Source organism: Ammospiza nelsoni, chromosome 9, assembly GCF_027579445.1.
Source record: "Ammospiza nelsoni isolate bAmmNel1 chromosome 9, bAmmNel1.pri, whole genome shotgun sequence".
In the NCBI taxonomy this organism is placed as follows: domain Eukaryota; kingdom Metazoa; phylum Chordata; class Aves; order Passeriformes; family Passerellidae; genus Ammospiza; species Ammospiza nelsoni.
Window position 1 is genome coordinate 15,856,461 of NC_080641.1, and position 26,281 is coordinate 15,882,741.

Here is a 26,281-nt window from a genome sequence, read left to right on the forward strand (position 1 = left end):
CACCAACCCAACATCTCGAGTGCACCCAAATACCTGCTGTCAGATTGGACGTTCAAAGGACATGTAGAAAAGATATCCTCTTTTGTGCCTTTTGTGATGTGTGGTGGTATGTATGTACTGAAGTGTCGCTGGCTTTATTCAGTCTTTCTGATGTCCCTCAGGATTTTTCCCTTAATTTTTAAGTAGTACCATCAAATTTATAGTAAAAGCAAATAAAGCAGCGGTGGTCTCAGTCTCTGGTATACTAATGCAGTGCTGAATTGAACATGAAACACAAAACACTTTGAAGCAAAAGGTATACATTTAACCTTGATACACCTTGTCACACTTTGAAAAGACAGGAAAAAAAAAGAGGCGTGAACTCGACTTGCAATCAGCTGTAGCTTTGAGTTCCCAACGAGGCAGTATTTATGCATCATTTTTGCAGTGTTCTCAGGGCTTGTCAGGGGTGGTGTCCCGGCCTGCCGTGCCGCTGCTGGAGCGTGCAGGTGCCCTGCAGCCGGAGCCAGCCCGGCCATGGGCGCAGCCCGGCGGGGCCAATGAGCGGCGGGAGCGCGGCGGGGTTTGCACAACAACGCCCGGCGTGCCCGGGCTGCGGGCGGCTGCACGGATCAGGTGGCAAGGGAGGCAGCAGGGTTTTCTGGTACACACGCAGCACAGGCTGAGATTGCTCTGTAAAAGGTGCACAATTTGCAATCAACAATAATGCCAATTTTTACTTATGTTTCAGAACACGGAAACGTGAAACATGAGGTAAGGATTCATTTTCTTTTGCATGTGATGTTTGTTTTGTTGGTGGCATAAGAGCTCCTTATTACTCTGTGTACATGCTGCTGGAGAAGGTATGTTTTTCTTGTGGGTTTGCAAACAGATTTGTTTAGAGTGCTGTAGAAGTTGTCTAAGCAACAAGGTATTAATGATTAAATACAAATGTTTTCTGCTCCAAATGTGAATTAAACTTGCAGTGAAATGACAGTGCTGTGAGCACTGAAAAGGGTGGAGATACTTTTTTAAGCTACAGGTAAGAAAATGTACGTTGCTTCACAACTAGTGGTTAGATCCTTACTGTTCCTAGACAAAATTTGGCTGTAGAGTTAAAAGTATTCTTTTTTTTTCCTCTGCCGTGCCAGAGAACTCTGGGGTGATGAAGGATTGGCAGGGCAGTGCTTGCCTCTTCATGTGAAAAGATTGTTTGCAGAGGTGTCCTGTGGTATGGAGTTTATGTAATCTGGAGAGATGTTAAAATGGGACCTGAACAGAGGAGCTGCTGTGATGCACATAGTGTGGCTTGCTGTCAGCCTAGGAAGGCTGCAGGCCACCCTGGGTTATTTTTTGGCCAGCTCCTGGGACCTCTTCACTGTTTTGTCTGTCCCATCTGACAAAATAGAGGCAGCACTTCAGACCAAGAGTATTATAGCTTCTAGCATGTATTTTAGATCAGATGTTTATGGTAATTGTTTAAATGACATAACAGTTATGAGCAGCATGTGAGTATAAGTGTTGCTGCTCTCCATAAGCATGGCTGTGTTTGATGCTGTTGCAGATAGGGGTAATGGGAGGATGTTATTGCTGACATGGCCGGTGCAGGGGTAGCTGTGTGCAGGCCTGACCGTGGCTGTGCTCTGATGTTTGAGCGGTTTGGGTGTCACTGTAACCCCAGACAGCAGTGGGGCTGGGTGAGGGCAGCTCTGCACCCTCTGGTGAGCTCCTGGCATGTCGGCCCCAGGTGGGCTCCTGCTCCTGGCAGCCTGCAGGGGATTAGTGTGGTGACGGGGAGCTCTGGCAGAGGAGAGGGGTGTGCTGCCTGTGCCCAGCCCCTGCCTGTGCCTGCTCTCCTCACTGCATCCTCAACCATGCCTGTGGCCAGGTCCTGCCCAGTCTGTCACGTCTCTGCCTTGACAGATGTGCTGAGTAAGGGCACTCTAAACTTTGGGAATCACCGTGTGGTCCATTTTCCTGATGCCTTTCCAGTCCTGCAAGTGGCAAGCATGGCTGGAGAGCTGTGAGCAGATCATCTACTGGGTTTAGTAGACAAGACTGCCAGGCTTCCTAAAGCTAACCGTGGTGATCATACTGTGTCTAGATGAAAAAATAGGTCTACTGTTTTTTTTCTAGTTAGGAAAACTAAGACCTCCTTTCTGGAGCTATTGATTTGCTATTGCCTGTTGAGTTGATCCGAAACATCAGGATTACATTAATTTTTACCAAGACTCCTCTTTAGGTGCCTGCTTTCATTCTCTCTGTGCAGAAGAAAACTTAAGCATGGATGAGGAACTGTCATTTTGAAAAACATAGATTTAGGTTTTATGCCAGTAAAGAATCTACTGGTAATTTATTAGGTTTAAGGGTACTGAACTCATTTTTATACAGCTCAAGAACTATTTCCTTGAAACCATTTGCCAGCCAGTCCTTTGGTGTATATGACTTGAGTTGTCACAGTCCCTCTGTTTTTATTTAAATTTAGCGTTTCTCTCTCCCTTTGTACTTTTCTGAGTCCTGCCCCTTTCCCTTTCTTGTGCAAATCTGTGGGTGCTCACCAATCTGCATCAGTCCATATCAGTAACATGGCTTCCATATGTAAAAAACAATAGAGGATATAACTGAGCATTTTGCTTTTATCTAGTACTATTATCTTCATTGTGGTATCAGCTTTAATTTTTTATTCTATCCACTACAGATAAAGCAAAACTTGTATGCTTGATTTAATTATACATGTAGAGTACAAAGAGGACATGTCCAAGGACTTGAGAGTTTGAAAGCCATTTTCAACCCAAGCTTTTGGTTTTGCTTGCCTGCTACAGGGCTTGGTAATTGGGTTATGCCTCAGGTTACTGCTTTCTGGCTTGCCTTGGTGTGTGTCCTGCATCAGCTTATATCAACGGCGAGTAAATCAGAGCAACCTAATTGTTCCCTTTGTTATGCAATGTGCCTTTCTCTACTTGGTTTGATTAAAAAATAAATAAATGCATGAATCATCATGCAAGTTACCAGATATAACAAGTTTGCTAAAGCAGATGAGTAGTTTGCAGATATGCATTATTGCAGATTGAAATTTCCAGGGATCCATAGTAAGTGTCTTAGTGTATGAAATATAGAAAATAAATTGAAATAGTCTGAATCTTGTCAGAGAGTTTCTGATTTCACACAACTCTGGTTCCTCCAATTTTACAGAGACAGACAAGTTACTTAATATATTTAAATATGTGCCCAGAAAATAAGGAAATTGGGTATTCCAGGGGGAATTGTAGTTAGCTTCAGTTTAAAGTAGAAATAGTGAAAGTTTCTACCATATTAAAGTAATGAGTAATGCAAGTGGCTTTGACTTTTGTGTTGGTGGATGTTATCTGGGGCAGATAATGCCAGACTGCATGTTTTCCCCCTGTCCTATTCATAAATGATTAAAAAATACCTTTGTTCTCAGTATCAAAAAATGCTGATGTATGAACAAACCTTCTGTGGACTCAGACTCTTTCAGCCTAGTGTCAGAAAAAATGGGATATATGAAAACGCTAGCAACATTACTAAGAATATTTTTCAAAGTGTGATCTTTTGATGAGATAAAGATAATTGTGTTGGTGGTTGGGGGAAATAACTAAGAAAACCAGCTTTGGCTAGTAGATTGTGGTAATGAAAGGATTGCAGTGAGCTTCCATGAAAACATGTTTATTCATATCCTTGATTCTTATTTTTGCTCTGCAGAAACGAACAAATGGAATTAGAAGAAGCTCTAGACACGTGGATCCAGGTTTGTGTCATGACTTTTTAATACTTAAACATTAAATAAAAAGAGTAAGAAAGCTGTAACTTGCTTTAAGTTGCATTGTGACTACTATTGCCATGCACACAATGCTGAGAACTTGACTGCTGAAGTCATGAAGGTCTGAAGCGATTGCTCTGTTTGTGATTTCAAAGATATGGTCAGCTGGTTGAACCCTTAATTTTTTTCCCTTGTTTTTTCTTTAAGGAGAGCTCTGGTTCTATTTGAACAACAAAATGCCTCTGGGCTTTCAGTTAATATGACCCGCCCTACTGTACTCTGTAGTTTTATAAGAAATAACTAAGGGATGGATAGCAGACAGTTTTTTGGAGTTCAGCTTCTAAGTCTTTAAGTTGTGGGTTTCTCAGCTTTTAAATGTAGTGGTGCTCAGTACTTAACTGTTAAGAGTTGCTTTTCTGAAAGGCATAAATCAATTGCAGTTTTATATTGAACTTCAAACTGATGTTATTTTTCCTGTTAGTTTATAGTAGATACTTCTGTGGAATCATGGCAGCAGCAGCCCTTAAGAAAATTAAATGCTTGGTTATAGGTTGTGTACTCAAGTGGGTGAACATTTCCTCTGGAGACCCATTATGTGTCTGTATAAAATATTCAATGTTTTTCAGTGTAACTCTGTGATATTTTTAGTATCATTTTAGTGTCAGTAATTACATTTCTGTCCTTTGTTTCTTGTATAGTTTAATTACTGGAGATTTGTTATGCAGATATTATTTGGAATAAAAGTAAGCTGTGGATTATTAAATATTTCTAGATGTGGACATCTGAGAATAGTTGGAGTTAAACATTAAACAGGATGGCAATTCTGTACACCACATTATAGCCTGGCAGAGCTAAGTACTTTTCAAAAAGTAGGAATGCTGGTTGTGCCACTAGAATTGCAGCTGCCTTGGCTTGGAAAGTCTAAATGTTGTAACTAGCTGGAGCAGACCACACCTTTCTTACTCACGTACCTTTGACATGTTTTGGAACACGTATCGTCACTTTGTTCCCTCTAGCAAAATAAACCTGCTGCATGATTCTAGCAATTGTTCTGTGTGTTGTGACGACTGCAGCCATAAAAGCAAAAAATGAGCACCCTGTAACTCTGAAAATTAATACAGTCAGAGGGGAGAACATCAAGGGTAGGAATCAAATAATGCAGAAGGGGATGATTTCTTCCAAGTGTTTGCTAACAAGACTGAGTTCTTCCCAGTCATTGGTGCCTGTTGCAGTGAAGTGTAATTGCGTGCTTGCAGAATAGGCCTTATAGGTTCAGTGCCTTTAAACACAGCTGTCTCATACAGAGCCATAGAAGGTCAAGTAATTTAGCTTTGAGAACCTTTTGAGTATGCTAGTGATTTTACTTGCTGTTGAAGTCTGATGGAAGTATTTGCAGCATCTTTATATGCAAGGATACTTTAAAAGTACTTTTTATTGAAGACTAAATACCATGGAAATCACCAAAAATAGCTGAAGTAAGTAGGTGTTTAAAAGTTGTATGTAGCCGATGCCTAAAATACAGTTCTGCTTGCCCCCTGCCTTGTCCATTTACCTACACAGAACAGTTCTTTGAGTTGTTGGGATAATCTTGTTATAGAGTGCAGTTCTTGGTCCTCATATTTTGGAAAGCCAAAAGAAATACAGAATGTTTGCATGAATTTTAAGTCCCTTTCTTAGAGACATGGCTCTAGAGGAGTCCTTACAGAATGTTTTCTGAATTTTTAAAGGTTTTAAATAAATAGTAATGAGAAATATATAACATGCTAATGTGCTCTGTACATATACCATATACTGTCAGTTTTCAAATGAAATGAGATTTTTGTTTTGCATTTTGTCAAGATAGGCATTCTGTGTCCTCCTGTAACTCAGTGGGTATAACTTTATAGTCTTTGGTAAACTCCTGGCATCTATTTTGCATAATCTAAGTACTACTGTTCATCAGATTGCACACTGCCTGAGAGACAGATGCTATCCAGAGGGCAGTGCTTGGAAGAGATCAGTCATGTCAGGCATACGTTACTGCATTGAGCCTCGGAGCTTTCCAAGACCACTGACATGCCCAGTTCTGATGAGTCTGAGTGCCAGGATGCTGTTTTTGCTGAGAGAGGTGGTCAGGAGGTTGACTGCCAGACTGCTTTGTGTTTAGGAGGTTTAGCTGGCTGCTGCAGCCTGTGCTGTGATGGTGCTGGAGCTTGGTGCTAGGTTAGGCAGCTGACACTTGCTGTGAATCAATAACCAGCACCTGCAGTGACTGAGCAAATAGTGATGGAGTTTGATATCAGCAGTAAATGCAAATATTTCGGGTTGTAACTTTTCAAGATTGTTCTGTTATGTCTGTCTTGGCTATTTTAGTGAAGAATAATGAATAGCATGGTCAAGTTAATGCATTGGTGCTTCTCTTTTTACGCTTAAAGTCAAATTCAACTTTTGCTGACCCAGCTTAGCCCGGAATGAAAAATCACTCAAATTTGATGAGAAGTAGTGCAAGTTGAAGGATGGTGTAAACAAAACAATGGGAGGATTCTGGATTAAAATACCTTGTTTTCTGCAGGTAAAGCTTATTGATGAAGGAACCTATTTAGCTGAAGTACCCTAAAGGCAATAAATTAGTTTATAGCTTTTTTATTTTTGTTTCTTTGAATTTGGGTTAAAAGTTTTTACAGTGACAGTCTCCTCCTTGAGATTTGATTTGTGCTGGATAAGAAAGAAAGGTAGAAGAAAAAATGATTAATGGATGATGAGTCAGAGAAATTTCTGTGAAATAAAAGCAGTAATGAGAAAAATGTGTACAAAAAGAACACTGTGCAGAAACTGTACAGGTGAAGAGAAGACTGGAAATCCTACAAAATATGGCTTTGTATTTATGCTGTGCACTAGGCCTTCAGCCTGCAATCCAGTTGCAGAGAGCCTCCTGATTTGCTTCATCTACTAAACTTTAGTGGGACAGGTTTTAAATAACCTTTCTTTTGATTAAGCAGGAGATAATAAAGGTCATCGATGAAATGAGCTGGTGAATACATCTGCAGCTGTAAATCCAGGGAAAATTTGGTCTACAGCTTGCATGACTGTAGAACAACAAATTTCTGCTTAAATACATTTGAGAAGCGATCAGACTGATGTCAGTTTTTGCATAGAATGGGCATGTGAAATGATAATTATATGACATTTTATTCTCATGTAGGGAATATGCTTAAGCATGGAAAATACACCCTTGGCTTAAATGACAAATGAAGCATTTATATGTATATTCATAAGCACATATTCTTATTGTGTGAATTCTTGAGAAGGATGATACAGTCTGACCAATGTTTTTAATGGAAGTAACTTTGTATTTATTTTAATATGAGTAAAAATTACTGTCTGTCTCAGCTATTGAAATAGTACAGTGTATGTTTGCTGTCTTTATTTTTTTTATGGTATAAAGAGTCTAAATGTGATAGATTCACAACTTAGTGTTTTTGAAACTGGTTTTACCCTAAACACTTCTGCTAATATAAACATTGGAATTTTAATCTCTAGAAGTGTGAAAGTATATTTCATATCTGAAGGATAAACTTGGTAAAAATAGAATACTTTAAGCCTTACAGTCAAGATTCATTGTAGATTAAACTCAAAATCTGATCTGTGAAAGATCACTGTTGAGCATGTTCTGACTTCTTAAACAGCTGATTTCTTTATGAACAAGGATTAAAGATTAGAAAGCTTCAGTTCTGAACGGAGGGCCAGAACCAATATTTTCTCCATCACAGAAAGTAAAATATTTGAGTAAAGTATCCCAAATATAAGTAAAATATCCTAAACTTTTTTGGGATGGAGGGAAACAATACTAGCAAGTCATGTATACAGTGCAATAGCTTGGGAAAGTGTATCTTTCAGCCCACAAATTTGAAGTTGAAATAATAATTTTAAAAAGAGGTATTAATATTTCTGGTTGGTGTCTGGTCCATACTTGCTTTGTGAATCCTCTAATATTGGTTTTACACAGATTATTAAAAACCCCTTGGGATCTGAAGAGAGTCACTGGTTTTAGGGCCTGAAGTATATGCATTAAACAAGCAGCAGCAGTCTGTAGGGAGAAGTAGAATACTGGAGCTACATTTATTTCATTAGCTGTAGTGGGAAATAAGCTACTCTGTGCTTGATATTTTGTTGAAGTTGGATTTTGGCATCTTTTAACTAGGTTGTGTGTGATTACTAAGCAGTGAAACAATATTTGGGGGTTTGTGTAGTGTGGTAGTGTTTGCATCCTGTCTTTGGAGTAAAAATTAGGGGTAGTGTCATATTGGCAGTTTAAATTTTCTTTTGTTAAGAATGAAGCATGCTAGACTGAGATATTTGCACAAATTCTTACACAGTGTGCTCTGTGATATGCAAGTCTATCTATGATTTCTATTTCAGTGCCACTCCAAGTGTATGCCCAGCCAAAAGCAAAATCTGGCTCAAACTCAAATGCTGGGATATCCCAACCAGGAGATAATTCTTTGCCAAGTATGCAGTTGTTATAGATAAAGCTACCCTTTAAGTAAGAATTTGAAGCCTGTCACCCATTTTCTTGTTTCATTGAGCTATCCAGGCACATCCTCAGTAGTCCTGATCGACTGTTGTCTTCTCATTCAGCCCAGTATAGACAATAGCCAATTTCGTGGATGAGAAAAGATAACCAGTGTGAAGCCTAGAGCTGGAAACAGGCATTCAGGAATTTATTTCTCCGCTTGTACCGTGGCAGCAGCTACCTGGGAGTCTGGCTGTGGTTTTGGTGGCCCCGTATTAACCAACTGGCCATCAGTATCAGTGTTGAGAGCAAGAATTTATCTTGGTTTTAAGCCGTAGAAAAAGGTCTACTAAAAAAAGCGTTAAATAAACCCCCTGTATTTTGTGATGAGTTGACTGATGTCATTGATAGTATCTCCTTATTAGGATTGTCTTCATCAGGATGAATTAGACCAAGTAGCGTCTTTTTGCTTTGATAAAGGAATCCCTGTGTATAGACTCAAGAAATGCCTTGATTGGTGTTTCTCATATACATTTAATACTGTTATTTAATTACATTTCCTGTAAATAAAATGTAGAAGTGAATAGCAGTCCCTCAAGAACTAGAATATACATATGGCATTCTTTCCAGCTTTAGATACTGTTTGCATGGAACATGATGTGTTTCAATGGCTGGACAAAAAGTGTGACTGTAAATTAAATTGAGGAAAGCCAGGAGGAATACTGGAGCAAAGAGAAATGTTTCACGAAGCTTTCTCTAGTGAAGAAATAGTTGTTTCACAAAGTTTGAGGTCTTTTTTGATGTTTGTGGAGCATTAGATTTACGGAGTAACTTAGGACTTCTCTGCGTGCTAATGCTTTAAGCAAGCTACAGAACAAGGTTCGATTTTACATCTACGTGACGCATGTTTAACTTTTGGCTGGTTTTATTCAGCTATGGATACTTCTTCCTTTTCTACACAGCATTTAAGCACTTTGTTCAAGGTGCCTCTACTGTACCCAATACATGTCTCCAGGAGTCTGTGTGGAGCAGAGGAATTGCAGGTCAGAATGGGTTTTAGGGGGCAGCTGGGAGCACACTGGCGGCAAGGAGAGCACCCCTTGGCAGGAGGGATGTGCTGCTGCTCACTGACCCAGTGTGGAATTCTGGAGCTCTCTGAGGGACTTGGATTGGAGCTCTAGCCTGACCATCTCTTGGTATTGATAGACATGTTTGAGCATGTTTTACATCAAGTGGCTGGGATGGGGGTTGGTGTTTGAGACCAGAGTCAGTGCATTTCTTTGTGGTCCTATGTTCTCTCAGCTGGGCCTCAATGGCTGTGAATTCAGAGACACACTGAATTGTGTAGCCTAATTTGTGAGATCAAATTAATTTATCTCACGTATTTATTAAAAATATGTATTACATTTAAGGTCTTTGCCTTTGTTTTTTCTTTCCTCTGCAGCACTTCACAAAATAATGAATTCATCATTGTTGTGTTACAAGAAAGGACATGTCTAATGTTTTGCACCAAGAAATTTTCCACTAATGTGTTTCTGGAAGGTGAAGCAGAGTTTTGTCTTCCAATGAAGCATTTCAAATGCAGTTTATTTGGGTTGTTTTATTTTAAATTAAAATTGTTTTTACATTCCTGTTGGGGAGAGATATTTGAAAGGTGCTGTCCCCTTGGCATCTCAGCAGTGAGCTAACATTCAGAGAAGAACATAGCCTTTAGCCTTTTCTTTTAATTAAACATCAGAAGACCCAGATGCCAAAGGGTGAAATGTATATTTTGTCAAACTCTTTCATCCTTGTCGGGTTGGATTGCAAGATTAGTTCTTAGTTGAGTGATTTAAACTCTTTTGTCTTACTGGATGTGTTTTTGGGACTGTCTCTATATCTTAAGCATTTAACGTTGCATTTTTCTCTTAGAGAAGTAATGGTGTTCAATACATACTTAGGCATATATTAACATAACTTTTAAGCTGAGATGGATGAAAAATCCTTCAGTATCTTTCTCCTTTTCTGCATAAAAACACTCAACATCAACTATTTAAGCAAAACATCACTGTTCAGAGATAACTGCATGGAAGTTGTCAGGAAGAAAAAAAAATGTCAGGTAGAGGTGGGCAAAATGGGCATACAAGTATGATCAGTAAAACAAAAAAATACACTGTTTTGTATTTTAAACACACACAAAAGTAGTGCAGTGCAGCACTATTTAAAAAAAAGGGAAGAGGCCTGTGCTATGTGGCCCAAATTTGCCTTTACTTACCTTGGCAAATGGAAGTGAATTGCTTGGTATTTGGTAGAGTTTATTGGGACTTACAAATCTTATTCATCTTCAGGAGGACTGTTGCATTTACCCATCTATTTTCATATCTGATTTTAATCTTCAGGGTGCTGTAATTCTCAGAAGGCAAAACAAAGATAATGAGGCAATGAATGATTAAAAATAGTCAAAAGTAACTGAATTTTAACAGTACTCTAAAGCATATGGTTTCTTTTTTTGTGGCTCACTCATTTAACTAAACCAGTATTTGATCACTACTTCAAAGTAATTCTCACACAAAGAATTTGGGAAACATTGTAAAATTGAAAGCAGTCGTCCCATGGGAGAAAAAAGACTGCTGAAAATTCACACAAGAGAAGCTCCCAGAACTGCCTCTGCCTTTTGCCTGAGGAAGGTTTTAAAGCTTGGTAGAAGAGGCCAGAGGCAAGATCCTGAGAAACTGATGCTGCCTTTCCAGGAGGGTTTTTAATCTGCTCACCACTTTGAGATTGCCAGAGAAGGGAACAATGAGGCTGAGCTAGGCTGCAGGCCAAGCTAGCTCAGGATCCCTCCAACAGCAGCCAATTAAATTGATGCTGAAGGAGAGAATTTGGGGTAAGGTGCTGTGGTACCTCCCTCCTTACCTTGTGTATTCGTTCCTTAGCTCTTAATTTTCCTTCCATGTATTCCATCCTTCCATGTATTTTCATTAGCACTTTTTAAACCAGTCTAAAATCTTCGCAACATCCTTTAACTGTCACTCTCATAATTAGTTGTGTGAGTAAAGCACATCTTTTTGTTTGCTTTTAACTTGCTACCTATTGCTTTGACTCCTGTATATTTTTGCATCAAGAAAAAGACAAATAAGGAAATGAGTACTTTTCCCCTGGTCACTGTTATGCCACTGATGAGTGGTCTGTCACATCCCCTCCAGCCATGTGTCCTCCAGCCTGAAGAGCTATTGTGTGCTTAATTCTGCTGATACAGAAGCTCTTCTGTATGTCTGACCATCCTGTTTGCTTGTTTGTGGGCTTCTAGGTCCAAGAGTTTGTCAGTCTTTCTAGTTCTGTGTCTGCCACAAGAAATTTCTTAAGAGTTGGTACAGAGCAGAATCTGATTATGATATTGAAGAACTGATTGTAAAAAATACTTAGCAATTAGTCTGAGATCTGTTGTCTCTGTGATGATACCTGTTTCACACTCCATCATTGTGTATGAATATTCAATCCATATGTTACTTTAGGTCTTGCATGAAGGTGTGACCAAGTGGCCTCCAAAGATCCTTCCACCCAGAGTTATTCTCTGATTTTGAATCCTGTTGCTCATGAAATCTTCCTTCAATCCTTTGCAAGTAGTGATCTTTTTAAAGAAATGCTTTTGCACCTTCTCTAAGACTTAATCCACTCTTACTACCATTTAATAATGCTTATTAATTTTTTGAACAAGGAAGGGCCAAGCAGAGATTCCTTTGGGTGACTCTTCTGGACACTGCCTTCTATTTGAAAAAATACTGTTGTTCCAGCCTTTTTCATCCTGTCCTGTTGTTGTTTATTTATCGGGGGCAGGGGGACAAAATTTTCCTCTTATATCATGTAAGCTGGAAGAGAGCCTTGTTGTGAGTCCTGTTAAAAGTATTTTGCTAATCCACATTAATATATAATTCTACTTCATTGTCTGCTTTAAAGAACTCGGAACAATGTCCCTGACTGTAGTCTTTATATTATATTATCCATATACTTGTAAATTCTGTTTTTATAGTAGGCTTTAGAAGTCTGCCTTGTACAGCTGTCAGATATTTGTGTTGAGACATCTATTGATTACAGCAGAGTTTCTCACATATAACCACTTATTTTTATGGTACTGGGTTGTTTTAAGAAATAGCTTACAGATCACAATTAGCAGCTCGGCGATGTAATGTTTGAATTTATTTGGTACTTAGCATGTTTACGTAGTGACATTATAAAACATGATCTGATGATTTTTCAGTAGAATCTATTTATTTTGTTGTTTTAATCCTTAGATGTGGTTTATCCAGGAAAAAAGGTAAGGTACTTAGTTAGGCATTACGTGAAAGAACTTGGAGTTCAGCCCTTATTGTTGCTCTTGCTGACCTGCAAATAAATAGAAGACATGTTCAGTCTTGCACTTCTGAGAACTTGTGTTTCTTAAGCTTCAGTGTGCAACAGGGAATTAAAAAGTAACTTCATTATCTGATACCTTGAAAAGGTGCCACAGTCCGTTAACCGTAGAGGTTATTCTTTAACCAGCCTGTTTGGAATGGGGCATGTGGAGAGGGGACAGCATGAGGCACTGTCTTTTACTTCAGACAATAAAGTGTGATGTTTACTCTTCTTGAACTTGTTCCTTAATTGGGTTTGACAGCAACAAATAGCATAAAATATGGTACAAGAGCTGCATGTATGGATCACAGCTTTCCTTCCAGAACAACATTAAGCTCCTGGCAGTAGCAATCTTCTTGTGACTGGCAGGGATCATTTTAGTACTCTGGAATTCACTTAATGCTGGTATATTTCAGCATTTTTTCCTTTATTTCTTTTTTACAGAAGACCCTACAGGTTGCCCTATAATTTTCACCCTCCCCTTTTTTGCTTTATCATGGGGACAAGAAAGGCTGAAAAGGAAAAGAGTATGAGGCTTAGTGATAGGGACTTAAAGCTCTGACTGCTCCTGTGCATTGTATGCCAATTATTTGTCCTTTTCTGGAGGTATTGATTTAAACCCTGTAATTGTGTGTTGCACTGCACAAGGCTCAGGCACCTGAAAAACAATGAAGGATCAACTAAGCTCAAAGAGCCAATGATGGGACTTAAGTGTCTGAGGTGTATTCTTTGTCAGGGCAGTATTTTGGGAGAAAGAACCACGTTTGGGTGTTCTGCTGGTGTCAGTTTGATCTCTGGTGATTCTTTGATGTAACTGCAGGCTGTTGCCACAAGGTGTGGCATTTTTTCCCACTAGGGTGTCCCCTTACTGCCTTTCGTTTGAATGTATGGATCACCCAGTCACAGGCTAAATAACTTCAGTGAGGTAATAGCAAACTGGTCACGGGTGGCAGCTGCAGTGAGGAGATAAGTGAGATAAGTCAGCCTGACTTACCTGGGATATCAGCCCATAGACTTTATTGCTTTTGGGTGTGGTTTCTGTCTTAACAAATCTCATACTTTGCTGGAGTATATAAACCACATTCAAACTGGAAACAGAAAATGGAAGGAAAACCTTCACTATTGTGCAGATGAATATGTGAGGGTTTCTTGACAGGGAAGGAAAGAAGCAAAAATATCTAAGATGCAGTGTGATTATTATGGCAGCATTGATGTCTTGACAGGGACTAAACTTGATACCCATCTTTATTGCCTGTGATAATTTACTAATAATGTCTTGATTTTGCAACAAAGATCAAGTGATAGATTATTTTATTTTGTGTTTTCATGTCTGCATTTAAAAGAGGGTCCTTTTACAGCTTATTATTTATTCATCATGTAAACAGTCTTCAAGTTAAGAACTTATTTTTATATATACATAGAAAATTATTCTACTTAAATTTGTAAACTATTTTGAAAATTGTAACTAAAAATTGAAAATATTTTTCTTTGATAAAAGGGAGCGTATCAGAATAGCATAAAATTTTTCGTATGCTAGTTGTGCTAGAAAAGAAAGGCTGGCATAAATGAAGACAGTAAAAACATAGTTGTAAGATATGTATTTTTATACTCAGTGGATATTTTCATTGTAGTCTGAATGCCTTTGTCTAGGTATATCTGCTAATTGAGGCTAGGGATACTACAAATTCATGGGAAAGCATCACATAACAGGATGCCTTTTGAATTTTCTAGAATTTGTTTTCATAGATTGCCAATACTTTAATATGCAAAGTGTGCACCATAAAAACAAAATCCCAAGTATATAATATTTAGGAATAAAATTTTAACTGCATTGGAATGTTAACAGTGAAATACATATTCATCTTTTTTTACTTCTTTAACACAAGTACTTTGTAATGAAAACAAGTTTTGTTCTCTTTTCTGAAAGAAAATAATTTATTTGCTGTGGCCTATACAGACCAGAAATAAGTGGGCACATTTTTTGAAAGCAGGTTTGTTTTAGCCAAAAAACGTGGTGTCTTTTTGTGGCTTTAATATAATGCCTTAATTCTTGGCCACATTTGTCTGTTGATGCTTGCATGCAAAGAAGGTGTATAAGGCCTGAATTTTTTTTGCATGTGTGCTAAGAACTCTCAGTTAAGAAGTAAAAGTAGTATCTGCTGTAATCAGGGTAGAGGCCACAGTGAAGAAAAATTGCTTGAAGAGTAAGATCATGAGAGTGTTTAACTTGAAAAGCTGAAGGATTATACAGCATTATGAAGAGGGTGCGTGCAGGGAAAATTATTTGTCATGTGCTGGGACCTGCCTGCTTTGCCAGGCATCACCCTCTTCCCTTTCACGTTGTGTAATAATTTAAAATGCTTCTCTTGCCAGAGAATTTAGTTCTTGCAAGTAACACAAATGGGAGACTAAGGCCTTTCATCTTAGAGGCAGATGCTATTAGTCAATACTGAGCACAAAAGAAATTGTCTGAAAGAGAATTGAATTCTTATTTTTGCAATTCTTGGTGAATCAAATGTCAGCACATATTCAGCAATGTGTGTTTTTAAATTTGATACCTGTGAAAGATTCTAGGTGGTGTAGGCATGTATTTTTATGGATTCTATATTGTTAAAATTATTCAGTCTGTGAATTCTCAACACTAGAAAAAATGTCTAGGTCCTGTACAAGTTTCATTACATTTTGCACTGTTAAATTCAGTTTCCAAAGTGGGGTTCTTGTTTTCAAGCCTTTTTCATCTTGCTGCAGAATTATCCCTGGGCATGAGGAAGTGAGTATTTAAAGTACAGCTCTAAATAATTGCTTCTATGGAATAATGGACTTGTATATTCCAAGAATTGTCCCTGTTTTTCAGAGCCTTTTGCTGCACTGTAATCTACTGTCTGGACACACCTTCATAGCTCATCTGTATTATCTGCCCAGCGCAAGTTATTGGTCCCTGAGGGCAGGTGCATGTTTGAACAAATACATGAATTAGAATGCCATGCCTGTCTATGGCATCACATTAAAAGATGTGATAATTAACACTGGTTAATCTTCATACCATGTGCTTTTATAAAAAGCAGAACCACATGTACCACACTTTTTAATTCATATGCCAAAACTCCATTTTGCTTAACTTGAAAAAAAAAGTTAAGCTGCTGACTTTTGAGGCTGCAGGATTTTTAAAGTTTATATCCCTAATTCACCTCCTAGACTACATTAAAAGTATGAGAGTTCATTACTTTGTCAAAACAAGTGAAAACTGTGTTTTTGAACCTGATTATTCTTTGTTGTTTATTCCCATGGAACATTTAATGCTCAGCTGTTTCTAACGCTTGTTCAAAGTGCTGAGACTCTTTTCAGTCCAGGCAATTCCAAAATCCCTTCCTCTCACAAGAATAGCTGCCTGTGCCGGTCCAAGTAAGGAGTAGTTGCCTGAATAAACATTTGAAGTTAGGACTGTACAAAACAACAAGAGCTTGTCCTTAACCCTTGTATGGAGGAAAAGCTGCTGTGAAGAGGAAACTAAGGTCTGTCAATGAAAGAAAAATAGTTTTCACTGTAAATGAATCACAAGAAGTATGTGGCAATGACCATTAGGAAGTCAGTGTCTTTTTTAGCTCTTTGCTTTCTTTCAGTGCGGTCATGGAGAGAGTTCTCCTCCTCTTTTGAGAAATTACCTGGGTTAGAGTGTAAAAACTACTACATAATTTTGGAATTGCACGAGAAATGTCAGTTATTTTAGACATACTTTCTTGCATTTGCAATCTGAAATTCTCACCTAGGGCATGTTCAGGTTTTCTGAATTTATATGGATCTACAAAGACAAATATATGTATTATAGGGGAAGATTGAGTGTTTGAAAGATGCAGATACAGCTTATGAAGACACTTGCTATGTAAATGGGATTGGGTTAGCGTTTGTCGATTCTTTCAGCAGTGTACTTGACTAATTTTTTGTATTTCTTGTGTTGTAACATTTTGTTGCCTGACTTCCCAAAATCTTCAGACTTTCTTTTCCTTCTGTTTTGAGACACAAAAGTAAATTAAACTCAGGAGTGAATCTGTGAGACTTATGAGCAGAACCACCCTCAAGGGGGTGAGAGACAAATGGTCATCAGCCATCTAAATAAGAATAGAGTCATTCTTTCCTAACAGGCTGCCCTTGTGACTTTCTCTTCTGAAGTTTAAAAACACAACTTTTTGGAAGTATTTTTGTAGTGCCAGTTTTTTTTCTTGCACAGAGATGAGCTTCCAGGCTCCTTAAAATGAGTGACATAATGTGCCAAATAAATATCCCTGCTTAAGAGTGAAGTAAGAAAATGCTTTCAGTTAGAGTTCTTTTTCTAAATTTAAAAAAAATATTCTGAAACTTAGTTTGGATTTTGGATTTTCTTGGCTAAATTTCTTATTTCTGATCAAATAAGTGCTGTCTTTAAGCAGCAAAACTACTGTAATATAAAAACAAACGTGTAGAAATAAAATAGAACTCATACAGTTTCCAAAAGCAGCCTTGTAAATTGAATAACATTGCTAGTCTTGTTTATTTTCCTTGCAGTGAACTCCCGCTATGATCTGCAATGTAGTTCCAAGTTTTGTGTGGATCTTAACTAGAAAATGGAGATAGAGCAATTTACCAGGGGGCTTTTTGCTAATGATCAGATCTACAAAACCTGGCGAAGCACAAGGACTTCCTGAGTTGTGGTGTTTTTCTGTTTCTCATAACAAGTTGTTGATCAGACTGTTAGCAGACAGATTTTTTCCTCCCACACATCTTCATTTCGGTTGATGATTGACCATTTTTGCAGAGGTCTCTGCCAAGAATACAGTTTCTATATGCAGCATTAAGAAGAAACGGTGGAAAACTTGAGTCTTTGAAAAACATAGATTTGACAGGTATTAAAGGACTGAGGGAACCACAAATCCTGTTTCAGTAAGGTTTTTAGGAAGGAAACAGTTGTTAGACGAGAGGGAGGACAGTGACAGAAAGCATGGCTAGGACTGTGAAAAAAAAGATGTTTTTTCCAGTAGTTGGAACTGACAGAGTTCTGGAGGATGGCAGTCTTTAATTCTTCTGATGGAAGAGAAATGTGAATGTTTATCAGATGTAGTTTGGAGTGCATTACAGGTTGGTCACCTGAATTTTGAGATAGTGAAGATTATTTTGCCCTCCCTGCATCCTTCCCCCATATTGCCCCAGTGCTTGCAAGTTTTCTGTTTATGGAAGAAAGGGATGCTTTACTTTAAGCAGAAACTTAACAGTTGACTTAAGGCTTATGGTAGCTGATAAATGTTTTAAAAATCAGCATTGTGTAGGTTTTTTTATTTCAAAATTAAGTGGCAAACTCCAGAGTTGTGGTTATTCATATGCCAATGGAGACTTGATTGAGCAGTACACAAAGGCAAAGCAGTTGAAGAGAAGACAAGTGGAATATTCCTGAGTCCCAGGCTCTGTCAGCATTTCAGCCACCTTGCCTTTAAACTGGAAGGAGGAAGGTGTGGTTAGGAAGCAGTTCTTTACTGTGAGGGTGGTGAGGCTCTGGCACAGGTTGCCCAGAGAAGCTGTGGGTGCCCCATCCCTGGATGTTCAAGGCCAGGCTGCATGGGGCTTGGAGCAACCTGATCCAATGGAAAGTGTCTCTGCCCATGGCAGGAAGGTTGCACTGAGATGATCATTAAAGTTCCTTCCAACTCAGCCCATTCTATGATTTTACGAATGTTAGGCTTAAAATCAGTATCTAAAATTAGAACTTTTAATTACAATGACATACAAAAATAATGACTTGAAACTGGGAGAATATAAAGTCCAATTAAAATATCTTCTTTGAGGTATATGTACTTATTAATTGTGTTAATTTTTTCCAGTAGTAATTATTTAAATCACTGCCATTCTGAAGAGAGCTCTTAATAGACTATACTGGCATCTTCATGTATGTGAGTTCTGTAATTTTTGTTATAAGTACTTAGCCTAAAAGTTAAGAAATCCCGCCCCAATCTAGTCTCTTTTGAGGCACTAATAGACTGTCTTAGAAACTGAAAGTGGGTTTTTTCAAGTGATTAGTAGTGTTGCTTTCCTCATGTCTTCTCCCCAGCTGAAAAGGACTTCTAGACAAGTTTTGCCTTGGCAGTAACAAAGCCATTGACTTCTGCTGGTTGTAGGGATAGATGACACTGATGAGGAGTTGGGAATCTGCTCTCCTGACAAATGCAAGAGAGAAGAACCAAGTTTATCATTTATTCTGCAATAAAATGATTATGAACAGGGTTTTTAAAAATGAAGGCAGCAGAGCTGATTGGAAGAACATACAGAGAATGCCAAAGGACTTTGTTTTCATATAGCTTGTGCTCATATTAGAGCTTTCCTTTACCTAGCTTTTAATATTAGTGTTGGACCTAGATGATGTTGCCAAAAAAACGTGTCAAAGCTGGTCATTTTGTGTCATGGATGCTCAGATTGTGTGTATAACAGTTCCACCTGTTCTTCACACTGCTGTCCTTATCAACCCATCTGTTTTTCTCTTTCTATCATAACTCCTTGCTACTTTATTATTTGCAGTTATGCTTCTTGATCAGAAGCCTTCAAAGTGTAATTTTACTTACCATGGTGTAGATACAAATTTTTTCTTTCAATATGAGTTCCCCTTTGCCTGTGTCTCTTTATTTTTTTCTTTTTTAAAATTATACATGACACTGTGGGCTACTGTTCAGACATTTATTCCCATGAGACACTGCCATGAGTTACTTAGCCCTTGCTTCCTGGTTGGAGTGTGCAGATGTATGGAGATGTGTCTGCTCAGAGATTTCAGGTGGAATATTATCAGTCACTAAATGTCAGCTTCTCTCTTAGTAGGACTGCATTCCCTGTGTTAGTAGCTGCAAAGGTATAAACCAAAAAGGGTCAAAGCAAGTTCAGAGGTTCCAAACAGACACCCAAAATGCTGTTGTGGTGAAAGAAAGGACAGAATTAGTGAGCCTTTGTGCCATTTCCTATATGAAAGGCAGTGTTGTTTTCTTGAGATTCTGGAAACATCAGGATGTGGCCTTGTCAGATAGTCTAAAATTCTGTTTCAGCTTCAAAGCCTCATGAACTCAGGAGGCTTCATTCCATTTCATTAGTGGTTTTTTTTTCCAGTCAGGTTGTAAATACTGGTGACTAGGCTAACTTTTTCATAGAGTAAAAGAAAGTTTTCAGTTTAACTAGAAAGAGATGTTTAATGCAGACAAAGTTGTTTCATGTCTTTCTGGTAATAGGATAAATTTATCCACAAATTCACCTTTGAACCCTGCTGTCCTATATGCTGTGTCATTATTTTGTATGTTAGAATGATCCCTGCCTGAAGCCTAAACCACCTTTTGCATTGCTTGGAAATAACAGATGCTGGAATCAATTTTGACAGATAGAGGTCATAATAGGGTGTGCATTATGCATGTTGTTAGCAAAAAATAACATTTTTGAATCTCTGCATGAAACTCTGAGGGTCATTTGGTGTTGTTTAGAAATGCAGAGCTGCTGTAAGGAATACAAGTAGTTTACTTTTTTTGGTCTCATATATAATGGATATTCTAACTTATTATGTACTATGTTAATTTTAAATTGTAGCCTCCTTCTCTGACTCATAATTATCAGATGAAATACTCAAATGCATGGAACAGTTTATGAAAGGTTTTAGTTTTCTATAATGTAACCTAATTGGTACCTTATAAATCTTGATCTATCATGCTTTCTGCTTTTCCCATGAGCTACAATTTAGATCATAAATTTCTATTAGTTCTGTGACCCAGAGCCTGGCTATAAAGACTTTTCAAGGAATCTGGGGTTTTTCCTGGTTTTCAAGTAAAGTAAATTTTAGCTATTTATCGGTGTCATAACTGGATAAGTTTGGGTTTTGATTTCAATGTTGGAAACTACCAGACTCTTTTGTATATTTAAATTAGGAAGCTTCCTGATAAAGAACTTTGTTATGTGGAAGTCTGACTTAATAGGAACCAATGGGATTTTTATCATTAATGATAATATATGGATGAAATCCTGGTCTTGTCCTTTGTGTTGGAGTTTTACCCTCTTTTTAGCATGTTCATGAGTAACATTTTTGTGCCAGTTATGTTTCTGCCATTATCAGATACTGTCAGTACTGCAGCTATGTAGATTGCAATGGCAGCGTCTCTAAATGCTTAACATATTTCACATTTCAGTAATTAATGCATGGAGAGGGTCTATACTGTTTCTGTCACAAATAATGCATAATTATACTCTAAATAATTAATAACTCTAAAGCATTTCAGGTTTCTGTAGAATATCACTTTTTCTTGTCAGCATTATTGAATTACAGCAAGTCCTCAGGATTCTTAATGAGTATATTTGTTACGAATTCATATGCCAATTAAAAATGAAATGTCAAGAAAGACAAGGAAAATATCCTAGATCTTGCCTGTCTGAACTTCTGTAAAGCAGCTGGTGTACTGCCTCAGAGGAATTGGTCTCTTATTGAGAGGAAGCTAAAAGAACTTGGCTCGTTTAGACTAGCAAAATGAAGGTTAATAAGGGTATGATTGCTCTCGTTAACTGTAGTATGAAAATAAAAGCAGACAAGGAAAAGAACTCTGCAGTCTCCTGTTTCTAAATGGATGTAAGTTGGCCATGAACTAATTTACACTGAAAAGTAGAAGATTCTTGTTGTGGTTTAACCCCAGCCAGGAGCAAAACACTAAGGTGAGAAAACTTGTGGGTTGAGATAAGGAGAGTTTAACAGCTAAAACAAAAGCTGCACGTGCAAGGAGAGCAAAAGAGATTTCATTCACTGTGTTCCTTGGCCAGTCTGTTGTGCAGCCATCCCAAGGAAAGCTGGACTCCATCCTGGGTAAGATAAAAGCCATCACTCCAAACATCCCTTCTTCCTCCTCCTTCCCCCACTTTAAATCCTGACCATGATGTCATATGAATGCCTTATCCCTTTGGCATTTGGGGCCAGCTGTCCCAGCCATGTCCCCTCTCAGCTTCTTGTGCACCCCCACCCTACTGGCAGGTGGTACAAGATGCAGAAAAGGCCCTGACATTGTGCAAGCAAACCCTGCTTTCAAGCACAAATTCAAACCGTACGTAGCCTCATACTGCCTTTTCTGAAGAAAGCTACCCCAGCCAAAGCCAGAACAATTGTAAATGCTCAGGGTATAGAATTCTAGAATAAACAGTTGCAACCAACAGTTCTGTTTTAGGGTAAGCTTGTAAAACTCATAGATTGTTTGAGATGGTTGGTGTGTTAATGATGGATAGGTCTGGATGCACCAAACCCCAGTGTTTGTCCTTGTGCATGTTAGGAGGTGAGTGCTTACCAATTTCTGCCCAATTAAATGTCCACTAGCTCACTGTTCATCTGCTAAAGTCTTTCTGTGCTACTATAATGAAATCTGTAATTGCATGCTGAAAAGGAAGGTAAGCATTCTACTTGGAGTTTCTTGACTCTTTCCCTCAATTTATTATTTTTTCTGTACCCCATTTATTTTTTTCCATGCTTAAGGGAAGAGAGGAAGACTTACCCAAAATTTAGCTATTCCAGAATAGTATGTACTTGTTTTTCATTGATGATTCAAAGATGTCATTTAGTCTTTTGTTCCTGGAAAAACTAATTTAAAAAAATGTTTAAAATGATATGACAAGGATAATAATTTTGATCTTTTCATATAACTAGCAAAACCTATTAGTTATGCACTCACTGCTTTTCTATCTTTGATACAGGCTGTGTGTGCATGTGTGCTGTTATTGATACTGAAATGAACATGGCCCTCAGTGACTCAGGCACTCCTGTTGTTGGAGAGTGAATTTACCTTCAGTTGTTTTACTTGGAGCTATAAAGTACATTTCAAAATCTGAATCAAATCTAATGTGTGCTGAAATAATTAGCATCAAAATACCACTTCTTGTTCATTTTTTTATCCATGGCCTTGAAGCTAGCAGGCAGTATCATTACAGAAGGGTCTGAATGAAGAAGACATGGCAGTATCAGTGATTACTGTGCATTGTTGCAGTGTACTGGGATCCTGGCCCTGCATCCCAGTTACTCAGGTGCTGGTTTTTGTGAGTGTGGTGACAGTGCAGTTACCTTGTGCTAGGCAGTGAGGATTCATAGCAATGACAATGCTGAGCACAAAGAACTCCCAAGCAGGCCAAGGACAACAATTGAATAAAATAGGTGGTAAAATTCCAGTGGAAAAATAAGATTTGTGTGTTACCATAAAAGGGACCAGCTACAGCAAGCAAATGAGCAGTGTAGGTATCACAGTTTCTGTAGGCATTACAAAAATAAGTTTTATGGAGAGTTCTGAAGCAAGATAATGAACTCTATTAAGGCTGTAACCTAAAAGCCTATTTAAATGATGGGATTATTTCTAGTGATGTCAAGAGGTGTTAGATCAAATCTTCCAACATTGTATCTGCCACGGTAACTTTATAGTCAAAATTGCCATTGGATTTTACAGAACCAAGCATACTGAATTATACACAAGTATTCTGGGCATGGTACATTTTAACAGGATTAATTTTATGTTACCTTTTGAATAATTCTGCTGGTTGACACAGCACAATTTCTCCCTTTTTTCCCATAGTTATCTTGCCCTGGTTTTCAGAGACACCAATAATCATAGAAAATAGAAAATAGAAAGAAAAAGTACTTTTATTCATGTTTATGATTAATAACTTTAGAACTATAGTATCTTTAAAAAACACAAGGATTTTAATTGAAAAATACATTATTATTTCCTGAGCATATTCTGATGAGCTAAGTTCAAGGGTGGGGTTTTAAGTATATTGTATCTTCACATTAATAATATGATAAACTAAATCACCAGGTACATGGTTTTATAATGTGAATATTTTTTTGTGCATTTGTTTTGACTTCCATATATGCTTCTTAGATGAGTACCTGCTGGCAGTCTGCTCATCACATACACAGAACTATAATTCAGATTCTGATGGGGAGTTTCCTTCCATTAGGACAAACTTGTCAAATCTCAGTAGAAACTTGTGTGCAGCATTACTTCTGTTTGCCATGCAGTGCATGGAGCATTTGTTGGTCCTGAATCAGTATATGAAAGCATGAAAGCCTTCAGTTTAGGAACAAAGTAATGTCTGCTATTTGCCTAAGTGGAATAATGGCTTACTAATAATTAGGTGCTCATTTTAAGTATGCCAGGTAACTTGCAGAAACAGTAAAAGTTAAGGTGTCATTTGGGTTGAGTAATGTAAGAGCTGGTATTGCTTTGCTTATTGTTTCATCAGCACTTAGGATTAGTATTTATTCATTAATACAGAGAGTAGTAATTATGGAAGGTGATTTCTTTCATGTTTCATACAATTTAGAGGAGATCATGGATATTTGTGTTTGTTGCCACCTAAATTACAGTAGTGATCTTGCAACAGAAATAAGTCTTCTGTGGGCCTGCTGATCCTTTGTTGTTAGAATGAAGTTAATGATGACCTTCCAGCAAGAAACATGTTAAATATGGCAGCCCAGCAACCTTGGCTTTACAGCCTGTCACTCTTATCTGTAATTATTAATATATATTCTTACAAAACTCTTACTTAAGGAAAAACTGCCTGGTTAAGTTTTGAAATTTATATATCCACTTAATGATAACAATTTTGAAAATCTCATGTTTAGTTAAAATCAGGAAAATTATTCTATAGTGTTTTTTTTTTTTTAAGATAGAGGGAGAATAATTAAAAATAGCTGCGTTGTGATAAAATGCTTTCCTTTAGAAATAGAGTTCAAAAATGCTTTCCTAAAAGCCTGTAAATCTTTAATATATTTGTTATGGAGTGGGTGATTGATTTCAAGTATTCTTGTAGTATCAGAGCACATTCCGAGTGCAATACACTAGCTATCCATAGTGCTTAAAATGTTGTTTTGTTTTTTTTTTTAAAAGAAACTGTTAAAGTTATAAGAACATAGGGTTGCAGTATCTACAGTTTTATCTTCTGACTGAAGATACAGGGATTGCCCCCCCGTTTGATACACTCCTCTGGAGGATTCTTGAACTGTAGTTCAAGTAACTGTAGTTACTTACAGTTGTTTGCACAAGCAGACAGAAATGGGTTGCTCCCTTAAAAAAAAATTAAAAATATCCCCAGCACAGCTGTTGTCTATGTTGCAGTCAGTATTGATGTGGAAGGACTAGTGTGCATCTAGAGTTCTTGACTTGAAAATGAAACCTTCAATTGATCCAGGCTTTGCTGCAGGCACCCAGAAATCATGCCATAACATGAAAATTAAAAGCAAAAAGTGTTGTGAGAAATCTAAAAGAATTGTGATCCTGACTCTCCTGGCCATGTTCACATTGGCTGTAGGTTTTTGGTAATAGCATTGTAAAGCAGATGAGATTATTTGTATTGGTGTCTTTAATGCTAATCATTGAGATCTTTGTTAAACTATAAAGATAGCCTTAATATTTGAACCCTATGGAGATCCATGGGTGTGCATGTACAGGGAAGAGTCTAAATAGGCATGAAATCAACTTTACTCCAAGAAGAAAGGAGGATAGAGATGTTTTTCCAAAGTAATTCTTTTCTATTTGGTTGTGCCTGGTATAGTACTAAGTCCGAGTGCCTTAGTCAAATACCTGCTAAAGACATAGTGTTTCTTTGCTTGATTGCTCTCATGGTTTTCAGATTCAGTAGATTGTCATTAAGTAAAAACTGATTCTGGCTTTTGGGATTTTTTTGTTTGTTATTTATTTTTTAAAATGTTTTTTTTCCCAGGTTTACCAAAAATGCAAGTCATTCGGAACTACAGTGGGATCCCACAGCCGGCAGCACAAGATGGGCCGCCATTGCATATCCAGGTTGGGGACACTATTGAACTCATTAGAGGAGATGCCCACAGCTTATTTTGGCAGGTACTGGATCATTTAGCAAATGGCTATATTCTGTTTGTCCAGATATCAACTTCTTATTGATATATTGCTCTCCTATTTTTTTTTCTTTTTGAACAACAGTAACAACAAAATTCTTTGTGGTTTATCCAAATAAATGCCTCATACAACTAATTTTGCTTTGAAATTGCCAGTAGTTCCTATATGATTTAAATCTTCATTCTTGCAAACTTAAAGTAAGAATCCTGGTGAATAAATCTGCAAGAACATGACATTGGTGGCAATCCTAGTGAAATTATAAATTAAGGAGTTAAGGAGCATGTTTACAATTCAAAAAGCAAAGTGTTTGAATTTTCAGTTCTGGTTCTGTAACACAACATAAGTAAAAGCTATGTTGACAAAACCCAGTTAGTGAATATTAAATTTATAAGGGAGAGAAATAGCTCTGCAAAACAGAACCACACCTAAACTACTTGATGCTGCCTCAAGTCAGTTAAGGATAGGGGTTTTTATGTACGTGGGAGAAGTATATTGTATTGATGGCACAATTTGCTGTCATGTGATTCACATCACTGCTTTTGTTACTAAAATTTCTTCCTAAATGAGTACTATAAATGTTGAAAATGCTGACTTGCATTCACTTTAACAGTAAATGCATTAAAATCTCATTTTTCTTGATTGCTTTCTTAATTGTTTGTATTATTGGATACATGGAAACAGAGCTAAACAGAACTATCAGGAGATTAATAGAACAACAAGTGGAAAATATCTGTCTTCTTGAATTGATGTTCCTGTTTTGATCTTCCTGATTTTTTT

The 26,281-nt window shown here is 37.7% G+C and overlaps 1 protein-coding gene across 1 annotated transcript in view; it reads left to right on the forward strand.

The window, feature by feature from the left end:
* Positions 1–26,281, forward strand: part of VAV3 (vav guanine nucleotide exchange factor 3) — a 147,483-nt gene that overhangs the window by 94,403 nt on the left and 26,799 nt on the right. Inside the window, exons 18-20 of the mRNA XM_059478257.1 lie at positions 731–753; positions 3,700–3,745; positions 25,353–25,489. Of these exons, the coding sequence (XP_059334240.1) occupies positions 731–753; positions 3,700–3,745; positions 25,353–25,489 (206 nt within the window). The remainder of the gene's footprint in view (positions 1–730; positions 754–3,699; positions 3,746–25,352; positions 25,490–26,281) is intronic.